This window comes from Leptonotus elevatus, chromosome 21, assembly GCF_054856555.1.
Source record: "Leptonotus elevatus isolate MCC_2025b chromosome 21, RoL_Lele_1.0, whole genome shotgun sequence".
In the NCBI taxonomy this organism is placed as follows: domain Eukaryota; kingdom Metazoa; phylum Chordata; class Actinopteri; order Syngnathiformes; family Syngnathidae; genus Leptonotus; species Leptonotus elevatus.
In genome coordinates this window covers 5,630,683-5,658,479 of record NC_141259.1, presented here as the reverse complement: position 1 = coordinate 5,658,479, position 27,797 = coordinate 5,630,683, and the positions used below count along the sequence as shown (strand labels likewise).

Here is a 27,797-nt window from a genome sequence, read left to right as displayed (position 1 = left end):
TCAATGTTGCAAATGATATGATGTGATCGATGTAACCTGTAATAATGTGTCCAAAAAGAAAAAAATAATAAAACAAATAAAACAACCTAACCCCAGCGGAAAATGAGGGAACACTGTACAACAAAATATATCCATTCATCCATTTTGTATTTTCACGGTCATGGAGGGAGCTGGATCAATTCATGCTAACTTCAAGTAAAAGGTAGACTAAGCTTACGTCATAATTATGTCACAAGTCAAAATGGTGGTCTTGGTGAATACGAACCTTTCCGCTCTTTGAAAAGCATTGGAATTTGGATTGTTGTACTGTCATTTGATTTGTGATGATTATTTAGATTTCAAGATGTGATGAAATGTCGTTTGATTACTGTAACATCCAACCGCACAACAACTTTTAGGCATGATTTTGTACGCTTGTCACAAGAATATCACAAATGCCCGGATGTGCAGAATTTTCCAACAATACCATTCGCTGCACACAAATAAGTTGTCTAAATCAGTATAAAAATCGTCTTATAATAATACAAAAATTTACTAAAGCATTTTTTTTACTAGAAATAAACGTGAAGAATATGTCAGAATATGTAATAATTGGGAGAAGTTGAAGGCAGACCAAAAAGTGCTCCAGCCACTTGGCAGTGCGCTGGAGGGGCGTGGCCAGAGGCAGCAGCGTGGCGGAGAGCTGTGAGCGGAGGATAAAATGTTGCTAAGCGATGCTTGAGGAGGCTTTGGTGCAAAAACCTCGAAGACTCAAGAAAGTGAAGCCAAACTTCGGCGCGTGTGTCAGTCTTGACTCCCACCTGAGTTGTCCACGTCACTCAAGCTTTTGAAAGCGGATTTAGAACTATTGCTGCTGCTAACTACTTGTTGCACACTGCCAGGATTTCATTCAGTGGACTGCAATTTAATCCATTTAAGGTACGTTTATATGAATAACTACTCTACTCTTTTACACAAGAACTTTAGTCTAGTGGTCCTTTTGTCTGTAAAGGTTTGAGAAGTTAAAATGTCTTTCTGACATAGTTACCTTTCAGCTGTCTTAACATTTGCTCTAAAGCAGACTGTTATTTTTTTTTTCTTGCCAGGATAAATAATCCAATGCTGAGGAGTGTATCTCCATCCTAACACCACATCCATTTCCCCTGGCATTTTCTGTGTGGTGCGCATAAACACTGACATAAAAATAAATACAAAATGAGACTGGCGTCACCAAAGCGGCTGTCCCTGCTGCCACCGCTGTTACTACTGCTGCTGTCGCTCACCCAAAGGGCCGTTTCCATGGCGATGCATCCCAACTCCACCGGCTGGCAGCCGATTCTGGATAAGTACCTGGATGAGGACGGCGACTGGTGGGAGGCCAAGCAAAGGGGGAGGAGGGCTATCACTGACAGTGATGCCCAGCTCATTCTGGACCTGCACAACAAACTCCGGGGTCAGGTGTACCCTCAAGCATCCAACATGGAGTACATGGTGAGTGGAATACCCTTCTCTTCCATTTGCGTTATTTGTTAGCATGTCTAAAGCCAAAACAATAAAACTGGTGTTTTGCCACCATATTGTGGCATCTTTGTGCCAAGGAACACAGTTTAAGTGAGTTGAGAGGCTTTATTTAGACACAAGTAGTGCTTTTACCGCCTACTTGCGGCATCTTGCTGCCTAGCAACACTGTGGAAGTGAGTTTAGGGGCTTCATTTTGACACAAGTAGTGCTTTGCCGCCTTTTTGTGGCATCTTTTTGCAAAGTAACACTGTGGAAGTAAGTTGAGGGGCTTCATTTAGATACAAGTAGTGCTTTTACCGCCTACTTGCGGCATCTTGCAGCCTAGCAACACTGTGGAAGTGAGTTTAGGGGCTTCATTTTGACACAAGTAGTGCTTTGCTGACTTTTTGTGGCATCTTTCTGCCAAGGAACACACTTGAAGTTTGTCGAGGGGATTTATTAGACACAAGTAGTGATTTACCACCTTTTTGTGGCATCTTTCTGCCAAGGAAAATGTCCAAAGTGAGTTGAGGGGATTTATTTAGACACAAGTAGTGCTTTGCCGCCATCTTGTGGCATGTTGCTGCCAAAGAACCCTGTGGAAGTGAGCTGAGGGGCTTCATTTAGACACAAGCAGTGCTTTTGACGCCTTCTAGTGGCATCTTTCTGCCAAGGACCACTGAGGGGCTTCTTTAAGACACAAGTAGTGATTTGCTGCCTTCTTGCAAATGGTAAATGGTACAAGGCATCTTGCTGCCAAAGAACACAGTGGATGTGAGTTGAGGGGTTTAATTTAGACACAAGTAGAGCTTTGGCACATTTTTGTGGCGTCTTGCTTACAAGCAACTGTGGATGTGAGTTGAGGTGTTTTATTTAGACACAAGTAATGCTTTGCCACCTTCTTTTGGCATCTTGCTGCCAAGAAACACTGTGGAAGTGATTTGAGAGGCTTCATTTAGACACAAGTAGTGCTTTGCCGCCTGCTTGTGGCATCTATGAGCAATATTAAACTTTTTTAGAGGGGTGCCAATTATTCGCAGGTCTCTTTTTCTGCAGGGTTTTGGTCCTTACACACTATACATGGGCACTACTACTAAATGATGCACTATTATATGCGACCCCAGTGTGAACTTGAGAAGTGTACTTGTGGGCCGTACAGCTCCGTGACCGCCACCAGAGCAGCTGGCACTATTCCCACTAAACACCTTTATACACATTAATCCCTACACATGTGACTTTGGTTGTTTTTTCAGAGAATGCCAATATACGCATAACTTTACTCAGGCTATCAGATATAGTACATTTAACTGTAGGCTTTTGGTCCTCGTGTGTATGTGTGTGTGTGTGTACTGCACCACCTGCAAGATCACTTTTCACCATGCAATTAGAATCAAGAGCACGGCACCCCGACTTGTTTTACCAGCTGCCTCACCCCCACCGAACACACACACACACACACACACATACACAAACCACACACCTCCTCTAAAGTCAAGTGCTCCACGCTCGGCCATCTGGAACGCTAACAAACACGCTACATGTGTAGCTGCCGCCTGGCCGCCGCCGTCAATGGCCACCAGCGGGACCGGGGCCCGTTAAAAATCAATACAGCGTCCAGAAAGTAACGACTTTTTTATGTCTCACTTAAAGTGCTACGGAACAAAAGGCAGTATTATTCCACGGTGAAGGAAAATAAACAGTTCCTGCTGGGGGCAATTGCTGGACTATGTAATTGTATAATTGAGAGTTTGGATTTGAGGACCCGGTTTGTGTGTGTGCGTGTGTGTGTATATGTGTGTGTGAATGAATTGGGGCTTGGCAGGCTTCTAGGTGAAGCACACTCTTGTGGAGAAATGCTGAGCCAGCAGCCAGCAGTGCATGGCTCCTTTCTACTGTCTCCCGTTACTGTTGGCTGTTTTCGTCTTTCTTTTCTTTGCTACTTTTTTTCCCCTCCTCAACATTCAGGGGCACCCAGGGGTGAATTATGGGGAGGAGAGCAACAAGAGGATGTGAGGTTGGAGGGAGCGTTGGCAAAGAATAGGTAAACAGAAACAGGTCTAAAGATGATATAGACAGATTTGAAAAATTGAAAGGAGAGAGGGTTTCAAAGATTTGAAAGGCAGCTGAGAAAGGTTGAATAATCAAGTGAGGTGAGGGAAAAGTTAAAAAACAAAAACACAATAATGGGTTCTGGGAAGAAACATAAAATCAAGCTATGTTCCGCAGGGTTTTTTGTCAGTAAACCTCAGGAATGAAATAGAATTATATGCATATTATCACACAATTTTATTTGTGAACATGTTCACATTTTGTATGTTTATAACAGCACAGATCAAAAATCAGATCCACTTCCGTTTTGGTGGAATGGTGGATGAAACTGTATTACAATCTCAGTCAAAAGCTAACTAACGGTTGCTAAAGTACACTTAAGCAGGCACTCAGACATTCTATTTCTAATACTTAATCAGTCAGTTTTGGTTAAACTTCTGGACGGTCATTTGTGCATTTGAGGACACACGGCTAGAAATAATAAACAGATACTCATTATTCTGCCCAGCTAGTCTGGCTAGCTAGCTGGGCTAGCTAGCTAGCTAGACAGCATTGAAGAGTAATGAAAAAAGAAGCTTCAGATGTTTGTTGAGGATTCAAATGGATTAATTTGCTCTTTTCCTTCCTCAGTTTTATTCCTTTGCACTCATTTCTCCATTTAGTTTGATTGGTTTGTTTGTAAGACTGAAACAATGAAACAGAAAGTGAACATTACATAAGTATAATGTCTTATGCCTTTCACATAATAAACACAGCAATTTAACAGTGTAGTTCTCATTAAGACTTAGATTATAAATGTTCTTTGTCAATAGAAAATAAAGAAGAAAAAAAAATCAAACATTTCCACTACATGTTACACAAGCACTAAATTAGGGTGACCACATTCCCAGTTCCCAAAAAAGAAGATACTTGCTCCGGCCTTGAAATTGTGGTACCAGTCGCAGTTACACAGTGTATTTGACCTCCATTTAGTCACTCAATGCCAACCGGACATTTTTCATGAATTTATAAAACCCCCGGACGACCGAACAGGATGTAAGAAAATGGCCTATCCTACCAAAAGAGGACACATTTGGTCACTTCAACTAAATAGATGCCTGTTCAAAAATGTAACATTGAGGCCCTCTAATGGACTAACTAAGCACTACATCAGACGATAAACTGCTTCGTCAAATAAATCAATAGTCACACACTTAAACATAAATTATATTACAATACAAAAATGACTCAGAAAATAAAAATATAAAAATAAATGGAAATAAATACAAAAATAGATTTAAATATAAATCAATAACTAGACAGGCTCTGCTCTCATATTTATTTATTTCACGCTGCAGAGGCTTTCAGCATGAAATGCATCATGAAATGTTATTTCACATTTGAGGAAGGTCCCAAGCGTGTCTTGGGTTGGAATCCAACAAGTAACTTGTCAAATTCTGCACATTTTTAAATTGGTAAAATACAACTTGACCCGAATCTCCACAATATTAAATATATTACTACTAAATGTCGGCTGAGACGATGGCTGTGACAAAGACTTGGCTGTGACAAAGACTTGGCTGTGACGAAGACGAAACACATGAACTTCCACACATAACATCGACAATGCACCCACACTGAATGAACCAACACAATAGACTAAGGCCCCGTCCACACAAAAGCCAGTTTCAAAGTATCCTCACCAGTTTCTTACTGTTTAGGCCGTTTGTCCACACGGTGGTGCGGTTTCGGAGATTGAAACCGATCACTTTTGAAACCGGGCTCCATAGTGGAAAGATTTCAATACGCGCCCCGTACGCATCCGTCTGAACACCATATGCAGAATACTCCTCCAGTGATGACGTAATGGTCGCAGCTCGATGACGACGCATTGTCGCAGATTGATGACTTATGCGCCAATTCTCGCGTGACTGCGTGTGAACCCTCAGTCTACAGCCGTGTCGTAGTCGTTTTGCGCAGCCTCCTTAGCTTGCTTGTGCTTTTGCAGCAAAATATTTTGCGTCTTTGTTCCCACGTTTAACAAGCGGTGTTGCACTTGAATCACCCGCCATTGTCACTTCTCCTGTGTTTGTCTTTTTCATGTTGTTTTGATACACGCAAAGCCATGTTTGTTCTGTAGATTGCAATAAAGTTAGAAATAAAAAGTGCTCGTCTTCTTCGCTGATTCTTCTTCTACGCTTTCCGTTAACTCCCTGTGTACGAGATTTGTTTAAGGAACGAAGACAGCTTTGCTACCGTCTGGACGGGGCCTTAAAACTGTACACCAATACTCATGAGACACACCTTGGGCAGGGAAAACACACACAGGTGGACATGGTTAGACATAACGAGACAAGGAAAGAAACCAGGAACACATGACAAAAACACCAACCACAGACAAAAACAGCAAGAACACCCAAACAAACAAAAACCCAACCCCCACAGAACTGAAACATGACATTAGTATGACCTTAGCGTCAGTTCGTGAGATTTAGACTACGAAGGGTTCGGACTTGCGTACAATTTGCCCCTGTATGACTGAAACATTGTAAACTGAGGACCCCCATGTAATTGAAGGGGAAGAAAAAAATGGCTTTAAAGAATACTTAAAGCACTTTGGAATCAATTTCTTGCTTACAGATACCCTTAGCAGTGGTACGAATTGCCACGCTGTAGTTCAGATGGTGACATAGTTACTGACATATTGCCAAGAAAACAGAACGGAACTATACTGGTGGAAATGTGCCTTAATTTGTGTTTTCACGAGTCAGTACAAGGCATGGGCCATTTTGTTCTAAGATATCCAGAATAGCATTAAAAAAAAATAGAACATGATATATTTTTGAAAAAATTGTTTCTGGTTTTACTGGCTATCAACATCTGTGGGGTTCTTATATTTTGAAAAATTACTAAAGCTCTTGCCAGTATGTCTTTACCGCTCTACCATGTTTGCCTCATTTATAATGCTGGGTAAATTAAGCCCCCAAGCTAAGCACACCTAACGTAATAAAAAAAAAATAATTCTATATATAGTTTCTTTAAAAAGCCAAAATACTGCCAACATAAAGAATCTGAATTTAAACAAAAATACCAGAAGTACAGTTAAATAAGAAGTCATTCACATATTCCAAGTCTGTTCTTTGTCATGTATGACTAACATTTAAAGTAGTATGCATGTTTGTGGCTGGTCTGGAGAGACGACTTCATTTTGTTTTGAAATGCAAAGAAAATCAATCCACTCCAAAAGTCCAGTAGTGTACATTGTGGTTGTCTATTTGAAAGTGGCTCTGCTTGTTTCCCGACTTCCTTTTTTGGTCCGTGTTGTTGGAGTGCTGTCACCTCTCAGAAAAGCTCACAGCGCCACTCTACTGGAAAGACTTCATGCGCCTCCACTCTGCCAGTACACTCATGCATGCAGATGCAAATCCAAACATCCCTCACGCACATGCACACACATCCATCCATACGTCCGTCAGCTGTGTTATCGTCTGTTTTGGTATTAAACAAGAACCCGGCTGACCCTCTGTGATGATCACCTCTGAGACTTTAAGATAACATCAATTCAAATCCTCACATTTCCTCCTCCCCACTTTCCCGCTCACTCTCTGCGTAGCCATCTCCCTCTCCCTTATCCCTGTGGCTTCGTTCCCATTCTGTCATTATACAACACAGAAGGAACAAAATATTCCTCTGGATAACCCAAGAGTTCACATTCTTTAGTGATCCAAAAATCCTAGGTTGGGGACAGCTGTGACTCAACAATGAACATATAAAAACAGGAACATTTGCCTTTATTTTTGGAACAAGTTTTTATGTCAAAATGGCAACAACAAAAAATACCAAATTTAAAAGGTTCTATGCTGTAATTCCAGACCAGACATTTTGTCTGTTTTTTATACTTTTGGTTAGATTCAGCCGGGGATGGCAACAAAGGTCAAGTTTAAAAAAAATCTTTACAATTATGTTCCATGTGACACCACTCCAAATATGTTATTGTGATTAATATTTAGTTTGTATAATATGATTTAAGCAACAAAATCCAGCCGTTTTTATCCATCTCAGCGGTGGCCATTTTGCCACTTTCTGTCAACTGAAAATGACATCACAGTGCCTAAGGGCTCAGGTAGCTACCAATCATGACTCAGCTTGCAATTTCCACATGACCTAACTCAAAAAGCTAAAACCATGCAGTCAACTCAACATTCAAACACACTTTTAAGTCTGTCTGGGGTCACATGAAAAGCTTCACTCAAATACAAAATTGTACGCTCAGATTTGTTGCAATATGATTGCCTGTCACATCGCTAGAAGGATATGACGCATATCCCATGACGCGCGCCGTAACCATGGATTGCCGCCATATTGGTGTAGCGTCGCTGGGAGTCTGGAGGCGCTCCTATCCCAGCATGCTTTGCGGTGCTAAGGGCTGAAATAGTGTTTAAAGTACATGTTCTGTGTTAATTATTTCTTTAGTTAGTGGTCTAGTTGTTCTATTAGTGATGCTATCTAGTTCACTTTTATGTGATTTTAGTTTTGCTGTGACACCGTGATTGTGCATGACATGTGGAATAATGACTTGCCTACATTGTGTGGTTTTGAAGGTGAAGGTGAGAGAGATCTTCTGCTCACAGAAAGTAAATTGTGAAGTGTTCCACACGACCTCGTGAGCGCCACGTTGGGTCTGCGCTCATGAGAGGACAAAAAAATTAAATGAATGGACCGAACAGAACGTAGGCGGGCCGAACCGGAAGTATTAAACCGATCGGCTTTGTCGGTTTTCAAAAAACGTTCCAGCCCTACAACACACCCACGGAGAATGACAAAACACCCTCAGTAAATCAAAACTACATTTAAAATCTGCCTCCAGATCCCAAAACAAGTAAAAATAACTCACACAATTGTTCAGTTTATAATCTTTGTTCAGTTTATAATCTAAATCTCATTACTTATATAATAATTCCATCAAATGTTTGCAATTCCCACTGGTTACCACACTCTTTCTACTGTACATGCACAACTCATTATGGAACAGGAAACCCAAATGTGCAAAGGAAGTAAACCCATACCGTTTGGAATGTGTCCAGGACGAGGATGAGGTAAAGTTGCTGCAAATGAAGTGTTAAATGAAACAAACAACTGTGTGTGTGGCGAGATGGAAACAATACAAATGATTGTGACTTGGTCTGCTTAGCACTCGAGCTTGATTCTACGCTAAATTGTGAGCTAGTATTTCCAATTAGCATAGTGAAAACAGGACATTACACACTGGCACTGATTCTCAGCAGAGGTCATTTCGTAACCTAGATAAGGTTTCTGGTCAACAAATGATCTTGATAACAGTCATAGAATCAGTGTCAACGCTGCTGCTATAGCTGATATGCTATATGCTGAGTGTTTTTATTGAACCACATGACAGGAGCAAAACGCTGGAAAGACCTAATAGCATTCAGAGTGGATCCTTAAAAAGTATCTTTAATGTTACATGTAAACACATTCGCAATTAATGAATGCATCGGAGCAGCACTTGCTAAAACATATACTAAAAGTTTACATACTGTAGCACAGTGGCCAAGTCCGGGCCTCGAGATCCCCTATCAAGTCTGTTTTCCTTGTTTTCCTCCTGCAGTGCAGCTGAATCTAATGATCAGCTAATCAGCCAGCTTTGCAGAAGCCTGATAACGATCCTGCTGATGAATCAGGTGTGTTAGTGGAGAGAAACATGGAAAACAGGACCGAACTTGGGCACCCCTGCTGTAGTATATATTTAGAAGGCACTCGCTAAGGAACCAAAATTATAGGTTACATTTATTTATAAAGCCCTAAAGATCATACTTTCAATAATAGTGTACTTAAAAATACTATAAAGTATGCTTAAGTATACTTATTAATATACTTTATAGTATACTTTTAAGTGTACTAAGATGTTCCAATTTAGTCCCAAGGAATTTACTTTTAGTATAAGAATAAGTACACTCGCAAAATAAATTTTGTATATTCTATAATTATGTACTTGATGTATACTACTTTTTGGTAAGGGAAAACACAGATTGGATAGAGCTTTTTATTACATCCAGCCTTGTTAAAGCTTGAGATAATATTAGACATTGTCTGCAAGTTGTTCCAATGGTTGTAATTGTCGTTCATAAATGAAAATTCTTCTTCCAACTCTTCCCTCAGGAAAATGAGTGTGAAATATGTCCGTCATTTTCTTGTAGTTATTGTCCTGTAGAAACACGGAGATCTCCTGCAACATAAAACACATCAGAATTTAGTAAGCTGTCTGCTTTTAAAGTCACTGGTAGCGGCTGCGGCTCATTCAAATGAGGGCAAGCTCTTTGTTTTTGTTGATTTCTTTTTTTATGCCTCAGACAGATCATCTAATCATCACAGTAGCCGAATGTCTGGGCTGGCCGACTGTTCTATAAACCCCCAGAGACGCTGAGTGTTTAATGGGCAAGAAAAAGCCCAGCATTTATCCAATGACCGTCCAGTTTTGCGTAGTGGAACGACCCACTCTACGAAGCAGCGTCCGACTGTGTAAATAAATAAATCAAAGTGCCGTAGAACTGCAGAGATGAATTAGAAGAAAGTCATGTCCATTATTCGTGATAAGTAGCTGATTCTGAACAAAAGATGAAGGTATTATAGCACATAAATTGTACACACAGCTGTGCATATTTCCTCACTTTATTTTTATTTCAGGGGGAGGGGCATATAGGGGAAGCTGAGCTTCCCTTGCAGTCTTAGAGAAATAGCCACTGGATAAGTCAATTGGACATGTATTACCTCAATATCCAATTTAAGAAGGCTCTCGTGATCAGTGAACACTAGTAGTAATATGACTTGGCGTAATACAACTAAATGTTACTTACTAGTGAGGAAAACTGTGCGCTAGCTGACATCTGCAACTCTCCTAGTGAACAGAGGTGGAAAATCCAGGTCCAGAAAGTAAAAACCCTGCCACAGTTTGGCTTTAGCCTCAGCTGCTAGTTAGCTAGCTCCCAAGCTAGCTCCCATGGTGCTCGTTTACCTGCTAGCTACCTAGCACCAGGTGGCACGGCTTTTACTTTCTGGGCCTGGATTTGCCTCCTCTGCTAGTGAAGCATTTGTGTGAACTAGTAGAATTTTATAATGTAGCTCGTTTTACTGGTAGCACATAATCGCCAACAAGCGCAACTAGTCAAAGCAACAAAGGTCCTATGTAACAAAGTACTTGCCTCCTCAATATTCACATGGAAGAATATGACCCAAAGAACATACTAGTACATGGACCTTATGGATATCAAGGATATTGAACAGAGGTGGCAAATCCAGGTCCAGAAACTAAAAACCCTGCCTCAGTTTGGCTTTAGCCTCTGATGCTATCTAGCTATCTAGCTAGCTTCCTAGCAGGTAAATGAGCACGATGGGAGCTAGCTAGCTAGCACCTGGGGCTAAAGCCAAACCATGGCAGGGTTTTTACTTTCTGGACTTGGATTTGCCACTTCTCATACTAAAGAAATGCCAAAATAGCTTTCCACAAGCCACTTTGACAGATGTGACAGTCATTTTACCTTCTCCAAAACATCAAAGAGAACCAAGTGAGTTGGTCGTGACTGTGCGTGTGGAAACGAAGTCCGCAACCACAGATGCGGGTCATCGTAAAATCTCTCCGCTGTGTCCACATGGTCCGCTTGGCCAAGATCAGGCGGGCACTCGAGGAATGCCATCTTTAGTGGGCAGTGGACGTGGCTGCAAGGAGATAGAAAACTTAACATCCTGTTTCAGGTCTCCATAGCTCGTCATCACGTAGTTGGCACCTGTAGTAAGGCGTGGAGTGGCACGGCATGAGGAAGAGGACATCTGGCTCAGGCACTTTGTGACAAAGTGTGCGCATGTGACTCATGACGTCCAGAGTACCACGCTGGTGGATCAGACCCGTGTAAAGGGCTATGAGCAGGTTGGTTGTCAACAAACCGCATGCGGCTACTCGACGCCACGTTCTCATATTAGCCACCGATATGCCTGTTTACACACACCAAGGGTAGGCAAAGTGTGACAATCAGCTCCACCAAGCATTCATACTATGGCCTATGAAATGCTATAGGGATTTTTTTTTGTTTTTAGCAACTCCCAAAATTCTAAAACGAAAAAAAAAAGTGTGAATATGCAAATCTGCAGGTGCCAATATATGGAGTTGACTGTAAATGAAAATGTATTTATTATTTTTTTATAACTATATTTTGTGAATCTATTTTGTAAAATTTATGAAATAATTGTTTAATAGAGTGGCTATTTGAAATAATAAAAAGTGTCATGTAATTTTTTTATGTAACAGAAGAGTGAAACAGACTGTGAGTCTATGGAGTCAATACTGTTGTAAAAGTTTGTAATAGGGACTTACCACAGAAGATCATACAAAAGGGAAGAACAGGATAGATGTATCTAAACTCCTTGTGAGGAAGAATACTGAAAACAATTCAAGCATGGCGTGAGGTGACTAAATAGATTAATATCAGTAGGCTTGAGTGGAGAACAAGCAAGTGAGAATTACGATGCATTACCTGTAAACACTGATGGTCCAGGCGATGGCCAGCAGCAGAATTCTGTACCTTCTAAAAGCCAGGAAGCATCCATGAAAAAAGAACGGGAGATGGGGTCCAATTACGACCGGAAAGCCCTGAGTGAGGTACCAGTGCCAGGGGTGGGTGCCGTATAAGTTGGCCACGCTGAAGAAGACGTTTATCTTCAGGAAGTTGAACTGTACGAAGATCCACTAAACAGAAAACAGTTGACAAACCAAAAACATTGTTTCATTTACACTACACCAGTGGCGAGCGGTGACATTTTAGAGTGGGCATGCTGGAGTGACACATAAGTGAGCGGCCGCAAAAAAATGTGGGGTATTTTTTTAAAATTAATTTTAATATTAAATATTTAATTATTATTTTATACTGTGGTGACTACCACCGCCTTAACGGGAACACACTCAACAAACATTAGTTCCGTGGGGGAATTATGTCAACGAGCACCACAATACCACCGTGTATAAAATTACTGCAGAACATTATGCGCATGCTCGTTGTCAGACAAGCTGCTTTACTTCCAGGTTTTTTGCCATTCAACTAACGCACGTACAGAAACCTCTCACAACCAACACAACTTGATTTCTCATTGCGCATGTGCGAAGCAAGATGTCGGCTTTTCAGCTCTCCGCGAGGAAAACAGGACAAATTACACAGGAATTTAAGACCAAAACAGTAGAGCTAAGGTATTGTATAATAGAAGACACATGATTTTATTGAAGGGCTTGGGCATGCACCGCATTAATATCTTATTATGACCGCTCGCTACTGCAGTACACACTATAAATATGTTCTTGAGACAAGGTACGCATTTCAATTTTTTTTAATCTCACGGCACACCATTAAACAAAACTGGACAACCTTGTCTAAATGATGCTCTCACCTCACTTCTGCACTAAAGGTTTTTTTTCATTAAAGGTTCCAGTTTCTAGAAACTATTGATCTATTCATCAACTGTAGTACATTAGTGAGTCACGGATGAGATGGGGCCTATCTTTGTTGACTTGAGGCAAGAGGCAGAATCAGAGGTGGCAAATCCAAATCCAGAAAGTAAAAACCCTGCCACAGTTTGGCTTTAGCCCTAAGTGCTAGCTAGGTCCCTAGCTAGCTCCCATGGTTGTTGTTTTTTTGCACTCACTCACACAAACACGCACACATACAAACACGGTCTCCCAGGCGGGGAAGCAAACCCACGCCATCCTGCATCGTAGGCAAGTGACGGTACCACTCCGCCACCTGGTTACTAGCTAGCTAGTAGCTAGCTAGCAACCGAGCAGGCAAACGAACACTATGGGAGCTAGCTAGCTAGCACCTGAAATGCACATGAATCAGGTGTGTTAGTGGAAAAAAACATGGAAAACAGGCTGGATTGGGGCTTTCGAGGACCGAACATGAGCACCCCTGCTGTAGTATATATGTAGATCATGTGACTGGATAGTCTAAAGGTTAAGGTCGCTACCTTCAGTACCAGTGTTTGCTGGTTCGATCCCTGTCAATTTATCACTGGGCTTTTTGCTGTAAACTAAACTGTGGACATAAGTGTGACACAAAGTATACTTTCAAGTATACTTAATAGTGTACTTAAACATACTATAAAGTATACTTCTCAGTATACTTTTAAGTGTACTAATATGTTCCAATTTAGTCCCAAGGAGTTAACTTAAAAGTTTACAAGGATAAGTACACTCAAAAAATAAACTTAGGTATACTTAAGTATATTCTATATTATGTACTTGATGTATTTTTGGTAAGGGTTGTTCACTGTAAATGTCACCTTTTTATAGAAGATGTAGTCTATTATGGTTGAAATCACAATGGCTGAAACCCTAAAAAGCAAAAACATTGTTACTTTCAAATGTATTCAAACATCTGTAAACAAGCTTTGAATACAAAACACAACTTACCCTATAGGAATGTAGTCATGAACCATGAGCCTCAGTTTGTATTTGTCCTCCCAGAAATGGTAAGTCAAGAGCGGAAGCCAGACAATCAGGGTCGTCGGTCGAAAAATGATCGCCAAGGCAACAAGGCTCAAATACTTTTTACTTGAAGGGGGTGGAAATAGGTGTCAGCCAGATACTGATCCCATATAGCAAAAGAGAAAGAGAGCCAGAGAACGAGAGAGAGAGTTCTACAATGACCAAAGAGACCTGCTGCTGTGTGTTTTAGATGCTGGCAGGGAGAAGTAGGACATAGCCAGGCAAGTGATGGTGGTCTCCACACTGTTCGTCAGCGTTCTGGTGCAGCAGAACCACGTGAACCACGAGCACATATGACAGAAGAACTGCACACACACAGGAACACCGATACAGCCAACATAATTGACATTCACCCTGAAAAAAAGTTGACTTACCGTCCATTTTGCAATATCTCGACCTTCAAGTGTTTCGATGAGGAAGAAGTATTTAACGTCTGCAAACGCAGTGACGAGTGCATGAAGTAGTCGGGGCATCCATATCTGCAAGGAAACCCAACCAGGTTGAATAACAAACCACGTCTGACCTACACATTGCTGAATATAGAAAATAAAAACACGTTCCAGAAGATGCACAGAGTCACAGTGTATCCAGTGTAGTATTTTATAGATGACAGCAAAAAAGAGAGGATAGGTGATGCCCCTTATGCCGTCCTTCCATTCCCATGTCAGATGCCCATAAGTCACACTGTTAAGGCTAAATGCAACTGCCTGGGACCCAGTTAGGTGTTATGCACACTACCACTAGACTAATGAGGACAAGCACTCCATAAAATGGGTGAATGGTGTCAAAATGAATTGACTTGAAAGGATATTTGAAGACCATGTGATGGGCGACCTCCATAGACTGCCAGTACTCATCTGGAACAAAGCTGCTCTGAACCAGGAAACAGTTGGCGACACGGAAAATTACAGAAAAAGCTGCAACTCTCAGCACTTCTGTATGGAAAAAGAAGAAGGACTTTACAGTCGAGCGAATAACCGCAATTACCCGAGTTACAGCGTAAAAAAAAATGGCTTGACTACTGTGTTGTAGCAGTTAATATAACAAATCACTATTTCAAACCAAACGTAACAACGCCGTTACCCAAAGTGAAATATGGCGTTGAAACTGCTTAAAGTGAAGAAGACAAAAAAGTAAATTCTTCTACATCTTAGGTTTTTAATCAAAGTAGCGTAAACATTTATTTCCCTGGTACCTGCTCACATTTCTAAAGAAGTAATTCAGTTACTAATTCAATTATTTGTTCGGAGAGAGAAACTAGAAACTCATTACTTTTTTTTTAAGTAAACAAACATCAACAAGGAAACCCACCTTTCCTAATAGGGGCATCAACCTCTTTTGTGTAGAGTAGGGACTTTCTTTTCCTGAGTTCGACATCCTCACCGTTTGTCCCGAACTTCAAACGTTGCCTGAAAGTGTCCATGTGTGGTTGCAGAAGTAGTATTGCTTACGGCTATTTTCAAGACCAACAACAATTCACTGCTGTAATGACAGAGGACTAACTACACACAACCTGCCTCTTTGACAGTGTGTAAGAAGTAAGAACTTTAATACAAAGCTTCAAAGATTCAAAGGAACACTGTTGCGTTAGCAACACACTTAACTCTTTGAGTTACTCTTAAAAGGAACCCCGACTGTAATGACAAGTTTGCTCTATATTATTTATTTGGTTGTAACTAACATAACTATGAGATTCATTTCTCAAAAATCATTTTCAGTTTAACACATTTTGTAGAAACTTTATTTGGACATATGCCGCCATTTACGTCGCAACGCATTCAGTGCGTAGTGACGTAGAATGGCGGCTGCTTTCTGCCGAGCAATGTGAAACGCCTATAAAGAAAGCAAGGTAGCGTTCCTAAAGGGACGATCAAAACTCTTGAATGCGTCTGGTGAATGACGAGAGCACAGCGTGGGGGACTCTCCCGATCGCATTGTTTCTTTAGGAACGCTACAAGGCTTGCCTTGCTTTCTTTATAGACGTTTCACATTGCTCGGCAGAGAGCCTTCCGCCATTCTACGTCACTATGCACTGAATGCGTTGCGACGTAAATAACAATGGCGGTGTACTTCCAAATAAAGTTTCTACAAAATGTACACTCTAAAAACAGTTGGGTCAAAAGTAACCCAATCATGAATCCACCTTATGGGTCAATTTGACCCTACTTTCTGGGTTGTTTTATACAAAATGACCCAATTTTTTGACCCAAGTAAAGAATCTGACCAATATTTCTGAGTTGTTTTACGCTTGACTCAAAGTTGGGTGAAATCGACCCAAGTAGAGGATCGGTCCATTTTTAACCCATATTTTTGACCCAACTTGTTTTTAGATTGTATTAAACTGGAAATGATTTTTGAAAAATGAATCTCATAGTTATGTTAGTAACAACCAATTAAATAATATAGAGCAAACTTGTCATTACAGTCGGGGTTCCTTTTAACACCCTTACTTGGTCTCATGTTATCTTGACCAAACATAACGCATTTGAAAAAAACTTTCATGTAAACCATGTGCATACAAATGTAGAAATTATTTCCCAAACATTAACTTGGCAAATGTGTTTCAACGTAACTTTTGTTGCGCTGTTGTTAAAAAAAGTACTACAAATTTATTTTTACATCATTAAAGGCTGCAGTTACGCTTTTAGGCCAGAGGTGGCTATCACGAGTAAAAAAATAAAAATAAATAAAAAAAGTGACCAAGTCCACAATGCTTCTTTAAAGACTACAAAGGCATTAAATTGTATAATCCTGCTGAAAATGAAGCAGATGACGAGGATGATGAAACTGCCAGCATTGAAGCAAAAAATCGTGGGCCAAATGTAACGTCTATCAACATAAGTACTTGAGGTTTTAACAAACTTGCGGACATCCTGTTTGGAGGTTTGTGTTTCTGGAGTAATGAGCAGACGAGGGAAGGGGAGGAGGAGGAGGAGGTGTTAAAAGTAGTGTATGTTTGAGAGTTACAGTATTTCAGTCCTACTCTTGGATGAGATTTCAGCTTTAACTTCCATGGCCCAATGTGTGAAATGTGGGAACCTAATTTAAACTCTCCTGCACACACACATGCGCGCGCACACACACATACACTTCTACGTAAACACAAATGGACTCTTCCAACCGGTTAAAAGATTGAAGGTGTGCCATTAAAATGTAGAATATGGTGTCCTCCAAAGAAAATGTTGTACATCCGTCGTTAGCGTAAATTATTTTATGGTCGAATATAGGTCTGCGTGGCGGGAGATAACTTTTAGCATTCCAAAAATGCAATATGAGTCGCCACAGAGTTGAATTTTCAATTTTCAGAGTCAAATCTTTACCACAAACACATGGTAATCGCAATACGCACATTTTTATGTTGGTTCTAAATGTACAATAAAGGTTTTCATACTCTTGTTAACATGAAAGTGGATTTTTTTTTAAACTAATAAAAATATGGCTGCATTTTTCAATAATCAAATTTCAGTAATTTTATAACAATTTATCATTTTGAATTAAAATTAAAAAGATGAACCATACTGTAAAAACGAGTGTGATATTGATTTGTGTTGGTCATTTCTCTGCCACTAGATGGCATAATTGCATTTGTAAGACGTTGGTGACAGCTCTTTTTATATTAAGAACTATCTAATCTTTAACATGAAGTAACTTGTAAAATTCTGCACATTTTTCAAATGGTAAAATACAACTTGACCCCAGTTTCCACAAATATATGCATTATTATTACATTTATTACTGCTAAATTTGGACGCGGATGTGTCTGCTGCGTTGTGACTGGAATTCCTCCAGTACAGGCTTTTCAAGTAAGAGGCAGTCATTAGTCGCGCGTTAAAAAAAAACAAAAAAAAACTTTAAATTAACTCAAAATTAACACACTAATTTTGACACCCCTAGTATATATATATTTCTTTAATAAAATTCTATATGACAGAATAAATGCGTATGTCAAAATAAGAGTAAAAATACAGAACCTAAATACTAAGGCTGGGAATCACGATTCGATTCGATTCCGATTTTTGGGTCTGCGCTTTGATTCAGAATCGATATTCGATTCAGAATGATTTTAGATTCAAAATGACTTGATTGACAATGATTTCTGCTTCAATTTATAGATATGCAAAGAATTTTCATGATCTACTCCAGTCTGACTCGCTAATGCTAATTAGCGAGCTACTCGTGGCACTTTTATCACTCAAAAGAACGACTATTCATACAAAACACTTCAGGAATGTATACAGAGAAGCATCTTAACATTAGTGATCGGAATATGCTCTTCCTACACTGCAAAAACTTTTATTGGAATAACTTGATCATGACTTTTTGCTTCTATGTGGCTACAACTTAACAGTATATCAGAACACGTGAAACCACACTGCCCCTAAGTGGCCAAATCGTGTACAACATGAACAGTGTTCCCAATAAAGGCACACACACAAACAAGGGCAAGACAGTATAAAATAATTGAAATAAAATCGATTTTGGGACATTTAAAATTGATTCTGAATCATACTAAATGAGAATCGCGATTCTTATGAGAACCGATTTTTTGGCACACCCCTACTAAATACAGGATCTAAGAGTGACAATTAGAGGAACATAGCACTGCATAGCAACTACAAATATCACAAAGGACATAGCAACTGACAACATCATAACAACACAATTACCCCGTGACCCAACCCAAAACACAATCATAACACCAAGTGTGCTTGCTACAAACTGATTATTTTTCACCCCTAGTTGAAATTTACCATAAAACAAACACGAATAAAACATTGTATATGATATTTCATACCTTGTTCAGGAATGGGACACCGAGCTGGAGCGCACGGCAGAGGAGTGGGCCGAGACCTGCCTGTGGGAGCACGGTCCTGCAGGCTTACTGCCACAGATTGGACAGAATCTGGGAGCTCACTGGGGGAGGTAAATATAAAATGTCATCAATATACAATCAACATGAAGATTCCGTTTCATGCAGATACACTTCAAAGCTGAATAACTTAGTAAAGGAATAAATGATCAAATGAAGTACGTTCGACTCAAATGACTGTATTTGATCGTTTTAAATACAAAAATAGTGGGGAGAGCCAAGTTTTAATTGGGTAGGGAAGATGTTGCTGGCAATGTGTATTTTCTTTCCTCAAGGGTGGCGACGCAAAAAAACTGTCATGGTGAGGACGTTTGCCTTCTGCAGGAGTGTTGTCTGTGCGCTCGCTCGCTGCCAGCTAACCACTCAACTCCCACGACAGCAAATTAACTGTTTCGTGTAGTTGGAACGGGCAGCGCACACTACACACAGACTAGCTGTCTTTTTTTTTTTTCTTGCAACCAGTCATCAATTCTCCCAGAAAAGCTGCAGCATTAACCTATAGCTATCAGTGCTGTGTACATATTGTGTATGCACACTTGCTGTAAGTCCATGACAGCCATAGCTCAAATATTCGGTGCTCAAATGATAGCTTTCGTGTGAGCAGCTGCTAATACTTCTTATAACCTGATTGTCCCTTTTGTAAACCACCTGTATCGCTTTAAATGTAAATATAATGTAAACTAATTTGTTTTCTAAATGAAAAGGTTTAGGAATGTCTCTTTCTTAATGTTATAACCTCACATTTTGACACAAAATAATGCTATAGTGGATGTAGCTCAGTTTCCAAATCTCAATGGCAGGTGAAAATGTAATACCCCTGTGCATAACCATGACGAGGAGGTGCGTGCAAAATGGAAGGCGAGGGCAGAAGCGATCTTTTCCACATGTGTAAACATTTTTAAAATGTCAGAGACAAGACAAAATTTGTGGCGAAATATGATCTATTCAGCAGTGCAATGCAGCAATGCAATTTCTGAGCCAATCACAAGAAGGTGTCATGCCATATCCCTTTCAACTCTTCATATTCTTGCATCTGCATGGGTCATTTCAGCACATGCTGGCAATTTATGCTGTTCAAAATTAGAACTGTCAAACTATTACATTTTTTATCAGATTGATCACATCTTAGCATTTTGATTAATCATGATTAATCACTTACGGTAATTAAAAAGGCTTTTTTATCAACATTTTTGGCCTGCCATATTTGAAGAGCACCAGTTACGTGTTAATTCTTTTTACGCTCAATGTTTCGAGGACATCTTCAAAAATATTTGATCTACTGCACACTCTCATCCTCCTATTTTTCTAATCAGTTAAGCTAAGCTTGCATAATTCAATTGCAATAGTTTTTTGTGAGTTAGTGAGTTAATGCTTTGACTTTGACAGCACTACAGCCAATATATTACCCTTTTTTATGTAAAATGGACACTGGGCAGATACATTATTTTGCCATTCACATGGAGAGAACTGAATCAAACAAATTATGACACAAAATTATTTGAATAATGATTTTTTTCTTGTAACCATTTGTCTTCCACTAACACTTCCAATCCCATCATTTCCAACTTCATTTTGCAATTGCGTAAAACATGGTGGCCTCCGGTGTCCACCAATTTCAACCCTGTTGCCAACAGTACGCGCAATATGTTAGCACCTGCTATTTGGGATCTTGGGAAATCAGGCCTTTTGTGTCTATTCTGCTCATATAAATTCCAAAGATCGTCCAAAGTCCATGTTATAAATATCAAAGATAATTTAAAATTGCTAGTCCTGTGTTATCTGTCACCTTCAATGCCCATTATAGGCTAATAGCCAACTAAACAGACACAAGTACTATAAGGAAAGTGAGTTTGCATTTCTCTGCATTAACTATAAAGACGCTTGAATAGAAAGCAAGACAGTGGCATCTGCCAGAGCTGCCGCTGAATATGATATTTCATGTTGTGGTAGAATATTAAATACCTCCTCTCATTCCCTGCAGGTATCGCCCCCCCACCTTCCATGTACAGGCCTGGTATGATGAAGTGAAAGACTACTCTTTTCCTTATCCCCAGGAGTGTAACCCCTACTGCCCATTCCGATGTTCCGGCCCAGTTTGCACGCATTACACCCAGGTGCAGCTGGACCCGAACCACATTTTCAGGATATTGAAGTCTTTATAGTTATTAAAGAACTCAACTTTTTTTTTTAATGCTGTGTGTTTTGCAGCTGGTGTGGGCCACCAGCAGTCGGATTGGCTGCGCAGTCAACTTGTGCTACAACATGAATGTGTGGGGACAGATTTGGGCCAAGGCTGTGTACCTTGTGTGCAATTATTCACCGAAGTAAGTCCATAACAAGAGCGAAATGGTAGCCTGATATGGTGGACCAAAACTGCCCCCCCACCCCAAAAAAGACTAAAAGTACAAATAAACACGGGTATTAAAAATATAATTGAAAAATAACATACAAAAAATAAATATAAATGGAAATAAAAACAACAAAAAAATCGTCTGCAGAATGAAATAAATAAATGTGAGAGCAGAGCGTTTTTATTTATTGATTTTTAATTCTATTTATTTATTTTTGTATTTATTTTGACATCTATATTTATTTTTATTTTTTTAATCTCGTTTTATTTCTGTATTTATTTTAACTATTATTTATCTATTTATTTAGGGATATATATATATATATATAAACACGTTTTGTTGAATATTTCCATTAAAAAAAATGTAAACATCGATTCGGCCGCATATCGAATCAATTCAAGAATTGCGAGCTGTAATATCGCAATATATTGCCGAATCAATTTTCTTAACACCACCCTATATATATATATATATATATATATAATTTTTTTTTATTTTTTTTTATTTCCATATAGATTTATTTTTTGTATTTAATTGTTTAATTCTATTTTTTATATCCGTTTTTATTTTCACTTTTAGTAATTTATTTATTTATTTATTTATAAGCCTTAGTCATTTATTTATTTTTATTTTTGCCTGTTTTGGTCCTCCATAGCCTGAAAGTGGCAAGGTGAGAATTGTTTTTTGTCTGTTATGTGACTTAAACAGGGGGAACTGGTGGGGCCATGCACCTTACAAACACGGGGCCCCCTGTTCCGCATGCCCTCCCAGTTATGGAGGTGGCTGCAAGGACAACCTCTGTTATAAAGGTTTGTGTAAGCGTGTCTTAATATCAGTCAATTCTAAGGAGAATACTGACAAAATGTTTGCTGTATTGATGCAATGTTTTGTGGTGTTTTATTCAAAGGCCACAGTGCCCACCTTCCTCCAGAAGAACCAGAGGAAAACAACTTTATCGAGCCAGAGGCCGCCCGTACTCCTCAGAAGATCCGGCCTCGGGTTTCAAAGCCTGAGACTCCCAGTTTGCCTGCTCCTGCCACCAAGCCCCCCACAGATGACCTGCCAAAGAATGAAGTGGTCAACACACAGCAGATGTGTAAGCTGCCATTTGACTGTTTATTCTGGGTCTTGTTTCATAAAAAAAATATATATATATAATAAAATAAGCCTTGGGAGGTGCTCAAGGCGGTCAAGTATTGTTACAAAATTGGGTCATAACCAAAGCATTTATGAATGGTTGCTTGACTAGTGCTGAGCAAGCAATAATGACTTACAAGCACAAATTGGGCCTTGAGCGCAAATGTTATTCTTGTAATTAATCCTAAATAGCTTTGATGTTCTGCAGCCTTTATCTGTCATCTTCCTGACACGTCCTGACACTCGTAACATTACCAGCAGGGAGGCGAGGAATTCTATTTTAGCTTGATTCTTCCGAGTGTGTGTTTTCTTTTGGCGAGCCCAAAGGGGTAAGAAAGAATTGCTGTGGTTTTTAAATGGCTTCCTCTCAACAGCCCAAAGGAGGCCTGGGACTGTAAGCGGACTCTCATAGTCAAGCCAGTACTGCTGACCATCCTTGTTCCTCTTTTTGTTTTTGCTGCTTCTTGTTTTTGTTGTTTTGTTTTTACTTTACAGTGACCTAGTAAAAAAAAGTTTTCCTTCGGCTTATTAACTCATTCACTCCCAGCCATTTTCACTGAAGCAACCCCCTTCGCTCCTGGCTGGTTTACTGGATTTTGACTGATTTTGCAAGGCCCACAGAATGTTGTGTTCTGTTGCTATAAAAACATGGAACCTACCAAAAGATTAGTCTCTTCTTTCATCAGGAAATTGCAACAATTGGCATTAGCATATAGCTAAGTTTCATCATTATTCACAAATCTGTTTAAAGCACTAGATAAAAGAGCCTTTTTGCAACATGGCCCTAGTTGATCTCTTATACTCTGCTGCCACCTGCTGACCGCTTTTGTAATAACTACCATTGCTTTGTTTTGTGCCGTTGAGAGGCTGCATCAAAGCCTTCTCTATGTTTTAGCATAAAAAACAAAAACAACAACAACGTATAAATAAGTTTTTGGGACCATAACAATATTTAAAATAGACCGTTTTTATACATTTGTGGGAGCAAACGAGTTAAAAGTTTCACATTAAAACAATCCTTAATGAAAACACTGTAAAGACTAGGTCAGTTTGGTCGCTTTTTTATAGCCGCATCACGGCAGCTGAATGTTTCATGTTCGTTCTTGTAAGCGCAATCAAAACTTATTTCTTTGCACCTGCCTTGCAGCACAGCTCGTGTCCTGTGACACCAAGCTTCGAGATCAGTGTAAAGGAACGACGTGTAATAGGTAAGGATAAAACTATAATGGCACCAAGTAAAAGCCTAGACCTCCACCAAGGCCAAAAACATATTTGGACTAAAACAAAATTATAACCCATACCTCACATGTGCATGAATTTTGTCATTCAGGTTTATTAATCACTATGAGGCAAATATACTTTTATTTATCTGGATCTGCATAAAATCCCATTAACAAGAAAATGCAATGAAAACAATCTTTTTGGCAGCGGTAGTAAAAACATTTTTTTTTTTTTTTTTTTTTTTTTTTTGCATCTCTAATTCTGATAATCCACAGATATGAATGCCCTGCAGGATGCTTAGATGCTACTGGGAAAGTAGTTGGGACAGTTTACTACGAAATGGTGAGTAACACACAACGGGAGTTATCGCTTCCTTGTACAGTATCTGAAAACTGCCAGCTAACATTCCCGTCTTGTTTATGTCATCTTATTTCTGCAGCAATCCAGCGTGTGCCGCGCCGGTCTACACGCTGGTGTCATCGATAATGATGGAGGATGGATGGATGTGACGAGACAGGGAAGAAAGGACTTTTTCATTAAGTCTAACAAGAATGGAGTCCAGTCACTGGGGTGAGAAAAAAACACAATATTTTCCCAAAGTGTCTACTTAATGTCTCCTCAAAATGAAGTTTTTTTTTCATTGGCAAACGCAGGAAGCGGCCAGATAGCCAAGAGATAGCTTTTAGCTATGTTAGCTACTTCCTGGTTCATGCATGATGATGGATGGTAATAGATACTGAATGTATTTTTTTTTATGTTATTATTATTTTATTTTTTAACCTTTCGTAGCCTTAAATAGTTTTGCTCATTGAACAATTACTTATACAGTCAAAATACATTAATTTTTCCACTGGCATTAGAGCCAGTTTATCGTGTGCTGAAAGAAGGGACTGTACTCTTTATCATTAGGAATCTGAGCCAGTTTGTGATAGCAAACATTCAAATATTGTGTTATTACAAATTATTCAAATTTACTTGGAACAGGGCGTTCAAAAATAATCTTGGATAATGAACCACATTCTGCTTCACAATTTCTCAAAACAAATGCAGTATCATTAAGTCATGTGTAGCAGTCAAAATGTTCATTACCAAAACATTTGGGAAATTGGTTGTGCCGTTTCTGTGTAATACTGCTCACAACAAACAGCAAAAAAAAAACATCTCGTATTTTGTTCTTTATGCTTATGCTTGATGGACGTATATTTATGAACTGCCATTTTTGACTGGCAAATTCATTCTAAATTATTTGCAAATACATATAAACATATTTGAATAAGTTTAAATGTATTTGCATGTACGTTCATATTTGCAAATTCGTTTGAACGTATTTGCCAGTCAAAAACCTTTACGCCACATTGGCAGTTCCATTGTATATTTTGACGTAAAGTGCAAGATTGTAATGTTATATTTCTCTCTCTGGACAGGAAATACCAGAGTGCTAATTCATTCACCGTATCCAGAGTAGCAGGTATGCAAGCTACTAGCTGACATCTTTGAATTGTAAGTAAGTTATGCTTTAGTCTATTTTTGCTGTGCTGTGTTGCAGTTAAAGCAATCACCTGTGAGACCACAGTGGCACAACTGTGTCCTTACCAAAGGCCTGTAAAGCACTGCCCAAGGTACGACCTGCCATACCGGCCGCTTCTTGTGAATAATAAGCATCTCACAGGTTTTATATGTTCCCTTGATAGGTTGTACTGCCCAAGAAACTGTTTAGAAGAGAACTCAAACATATCCAGAGTAATCGGCACCAGAATATACTCTGATGTAAGTATTTTATCCGCGGTTCCTTTTCACTGGAGTACAACAGAACCAAATCATGCGTGTTGCTTGTTCCTGTAGAAATCCAGTATATGCCGCGCGGCGGTCCATGCCGGGGTCATCAGGAACAATGCGGGCGGTTACATCGATGTGATGCCGGCGGACAAGCGGATACTCTACATTGCCTCCAGTCAAAATGGCGTCGTCTCAGAAAGGTATTTAATGATGGCCTTGCCAAAATGTGTCCATTTTTAATTCATGCGAGGGGCTGTTTTAGGACATATGGTGATATCTTAACACCTATAAAGATGGTAGCGCAATCAAAGCAATCAATGTAGAGCCTTGAAATTAATTAGAAAGGGTTGCTTGGAGAGTGAAAAGAGTCATTTGCATACGGAGCAGAAATTAATGGCTCTCAGGTAAAGTGAGCACTTTCTTTCCCCGCATCTTCCCTTCGTGAATTTAATCTTTTCAAGATACAGGCAGCTCATAACTTCTCATGTTGTTCCTATGGGAGAGTGATAAGTATGCCTCTTGCTTAGAATAATTCATTTTTTGGCAAATACAGTAGAGAAAAAATGTGAATGTTCTGAGAAGCACTTAAAAAGTTTATTTAGGAGGGAAATGCCAAAATTCAGACATCTGCTGCTGAAGTCTACTCGTATCAAGATGCTCCTCTGTTGATCACAGTCCCTAAAGGGACATGGATAGAAAAAAAATACACTTCTTGAAAATCTTTTGCAAGAAAACACTCGCCCACTGACCAGACTTTAAACAAACACAACCATGATGGAGCCCATCCACTTCTGGGAGAGGGCAATCGATTTTTTTTCTTTGAGCTTGACCCGAATGATAAAGACTTTGAATTTGTGCCAGTAAACACAATTTGCTATAGTGTATCGTTAAAAAGATAGTGTAAGTTAAAAAGACTTTTAGGTTTAGTAAAACATTTGTGTGGAGGAGGAAGTCGGAGAGAAAGCTGTATTATAATTATTGTTAGTTATTATATTGTTAATATTGTTTTTGTTGTTATTATTATTTTTATCATCATTTGGATTTATTCTTATTATTATTATTGTTAGTATTATTATTATCATTATTATTTTTGGCTGAGCGGTCAGGGGAGGCAGTGCCGCCCTGACACCTCCCCTGCATGTGAACAATAAAAAAATATCAAATAAATAAATAAATAAAAATAATAGTAATAGTAATTCCACTCTAAAACTGAATGGTTGAAGTGACAGAATTCCGGCTATGCGTCATGGTAGACCCAATGGAACAAAACACATGGAAGGTTGGAATTGGACCTTTTCCAACAAATTTGCTTCATCGGTGTCCTTACGTGGCGACGTTGGCGTAAAAAACCTTAAGTGTAAGTGTGTCCCTGTCATCCACATCCCTCAGCTTCAGCCACACTGACTCTTCTCGTTGTGTCTTTTTTCCATCCAGTCTTCAGAATCCTCCCGGCGGGAAGGCGTTTCGGGTGTTCGCCGTAATTTGAGTGACTCGCTCTTGCGCACATCAATAAGGGCGACGTGCCCCAACAGAGAGCACACGCTTGTGAATAGGCGCTAATCAAAGCCTGTTGTCACAGTCAGTGGCTGAAACGTTTTCTGCCTTCGCTACACTGGCGGGGGTTAGAGGTTGTCGCCATGACAGCGTAAACAAACACTTGTCACATACATGAAGAGAAGCTGTGTGAACACACCCACCGTACAATTTAGTCTGCTTTTGTGAGAAATGATTATAAACTGTAAATGTATGAAAGTATGAATGGTTTGCTGAAATTGTTTTTTTGTACATATTATAACATTTACTTTATTACTGTGCTTTTTAACAGCTTTCTCTAGAATTTTATTTTTGTGAAACAAAAAAAACATCAAATATATAATTAAATAAAAGATGTATATAAATTATATATCATTACAGTGGCACTTATATAATTTTGCTTGTGTGGCACATTTTTATTGGGCTCTCGAGGATTGTTTTAAATGTACGGGGACATTTTTAAAATCTATTTTTATATGATTATGCTATTGATGTATGATATCGGTATGGTGTATAAAGAATACTGCTTTATGTTGTGATATATTTGAAAATTGACAGCGCTTTTCCTGCTGGCAGGAAGTACATAGCCAACCTTGAGAGTGATTTATTCAAAACCTATACATGTTTGACATTATTTGTGTTTGAATATTTTATATTATATATCCCCGTCCATCCAAAAAGCTATTTTGCTGTCATATCTGTAACACTGATTATGTAACAGTTTTATATTTTGCATTATGGACATACTGTACATATCTTCATCACAGTTCATTTTACTTGTGTTTGTCCTAGGCAGTATATTTCCTACCTCAGATTATTGGGAAAAATCTTTTTGCAATAAAATATTACAACTCTCCAA

The 27,797-nt window shown here is 39.3% G+C and overlaps 2 protein-coding genes across 3 annotated transcripts; one reads left to right on the top strand and one right to left on the bottom strand.

The window, feature by feature from the left end:
• Positions 1–673: 673 nt before the first annotated feature.
• LOC147155657 (cysteine-rich secretory protein LCCL domain-containing 1-like) lies at positions 674–27,797 on the top strand. Its single transcript, XM_086066041.1, has 15 exons — positions 674–918; positions 1,086–1,470; positions 18,855–18,973; positions 20,902–21,034; positions 21,129–21,244; positions 21,980–22,080; positions 22,179–22,367; positions 23,556–23,616; positions 23,905–23,971; positions 24,069–24,199; positions 25,054–25,097; positions 25,176–25,248; positions 25,321–25,396; positions 25,472–25,605; positions 26,840–27,797. Exons 2-15 carry the CDS (start codon positions 1,195–1,197, stop codon positions 26,889–26,891), a joined length of 1,572 nt encoding a protein of 523 aa, XP_085922167.1. The 5' UTR covers positions 674–918; positions 1,086–1,194; the 3' UTR covers positions 26,892–27,797.
• On the bottom strand, positions 8,964–15,598 carry LOC147155658 (GPI alpha-1,2-mannosyltransferase 3-like). 2 transcript variants are annotated; one of them, XM_086066601.1, is made up of 12 exons: positions 15,362–15,595; positions 14,862–14,985; positions 14,612–14,728; positions 14,425–14,530; positions 14,222–14,355; positions 13,976–14,116; positions 13,846–13,897; positions 12,051–12,262; positions 11,891–11,955; positions 11,307–11,511; positions 11,061–11,238; positions 8,964–9,751 (listed from the first exon to the last, which is right to left on the bottom strand). In XM_086066601.1, the coding sequence occupies exons 1-12, from the start codon at positions 15,471–15,473 to the stop codon at positions 9,605–9,607; spliced, it is 1,593 nt and encodes a 530-aa protein (XP_085922727.1). In that variant the 5' UTR covers positions 15,474–15,595; the 3' UTR covers positions 8,964–9,604. The 2 variants fall into 2 exon arrangements, with proteins under 2 accessions (XP_085922727.1, XP_085922726.1); XM_086066600.1 differs by having other exon boundaries at positions 14,222–14,728; positions 15,362–15,598.

Bases quoted from the DNA above. Each gene is read 5' to 3' on its own strand.
- LOC147155658 (XM_086066600.1), bottom strand. From the start codon at position 15,473: ATGGACACTTTCAGGCAACGTTTGAAGTTCGGGACAAACGGTGAGGAT. The intron at 13,898-13,975 runs GTAAGTTGTGTT...TTTGCTTTTTAG, and splicing joins CATGACTACATTCCTATAGG to GGTTTCAGCCATTGTGATTT. The intron at 12,263-13,845 runs GTGACATTTACA...TTTTCTGTTTAG, and splicing joins ACTACATCTTCTATAAAAAG to TGGATCTTCGTACAGTTCAA.
- LOC147155657 (XM_086066041.1), top strand. From the start codon at position 1,195: ATGAGACTGGCGTCACCAAAGCGGCTGTCCCTGCTGCCACCGCTGTTA. The intron at 21,245-21,979 runs GTAAGTCCATAA...TGACTTAAACAG, and splicing joins GTGTGCAATTATTCACCGAA to GGGGAACTGGTGGGGCCATG. The intron at 25,606-26,839 runs GTATTTAATGAT...TTTTCCATCCAG, and splicing joins AATGGCGTCGTCTCAGAAAG to TCTTCAGAATCCTCCCGGCG.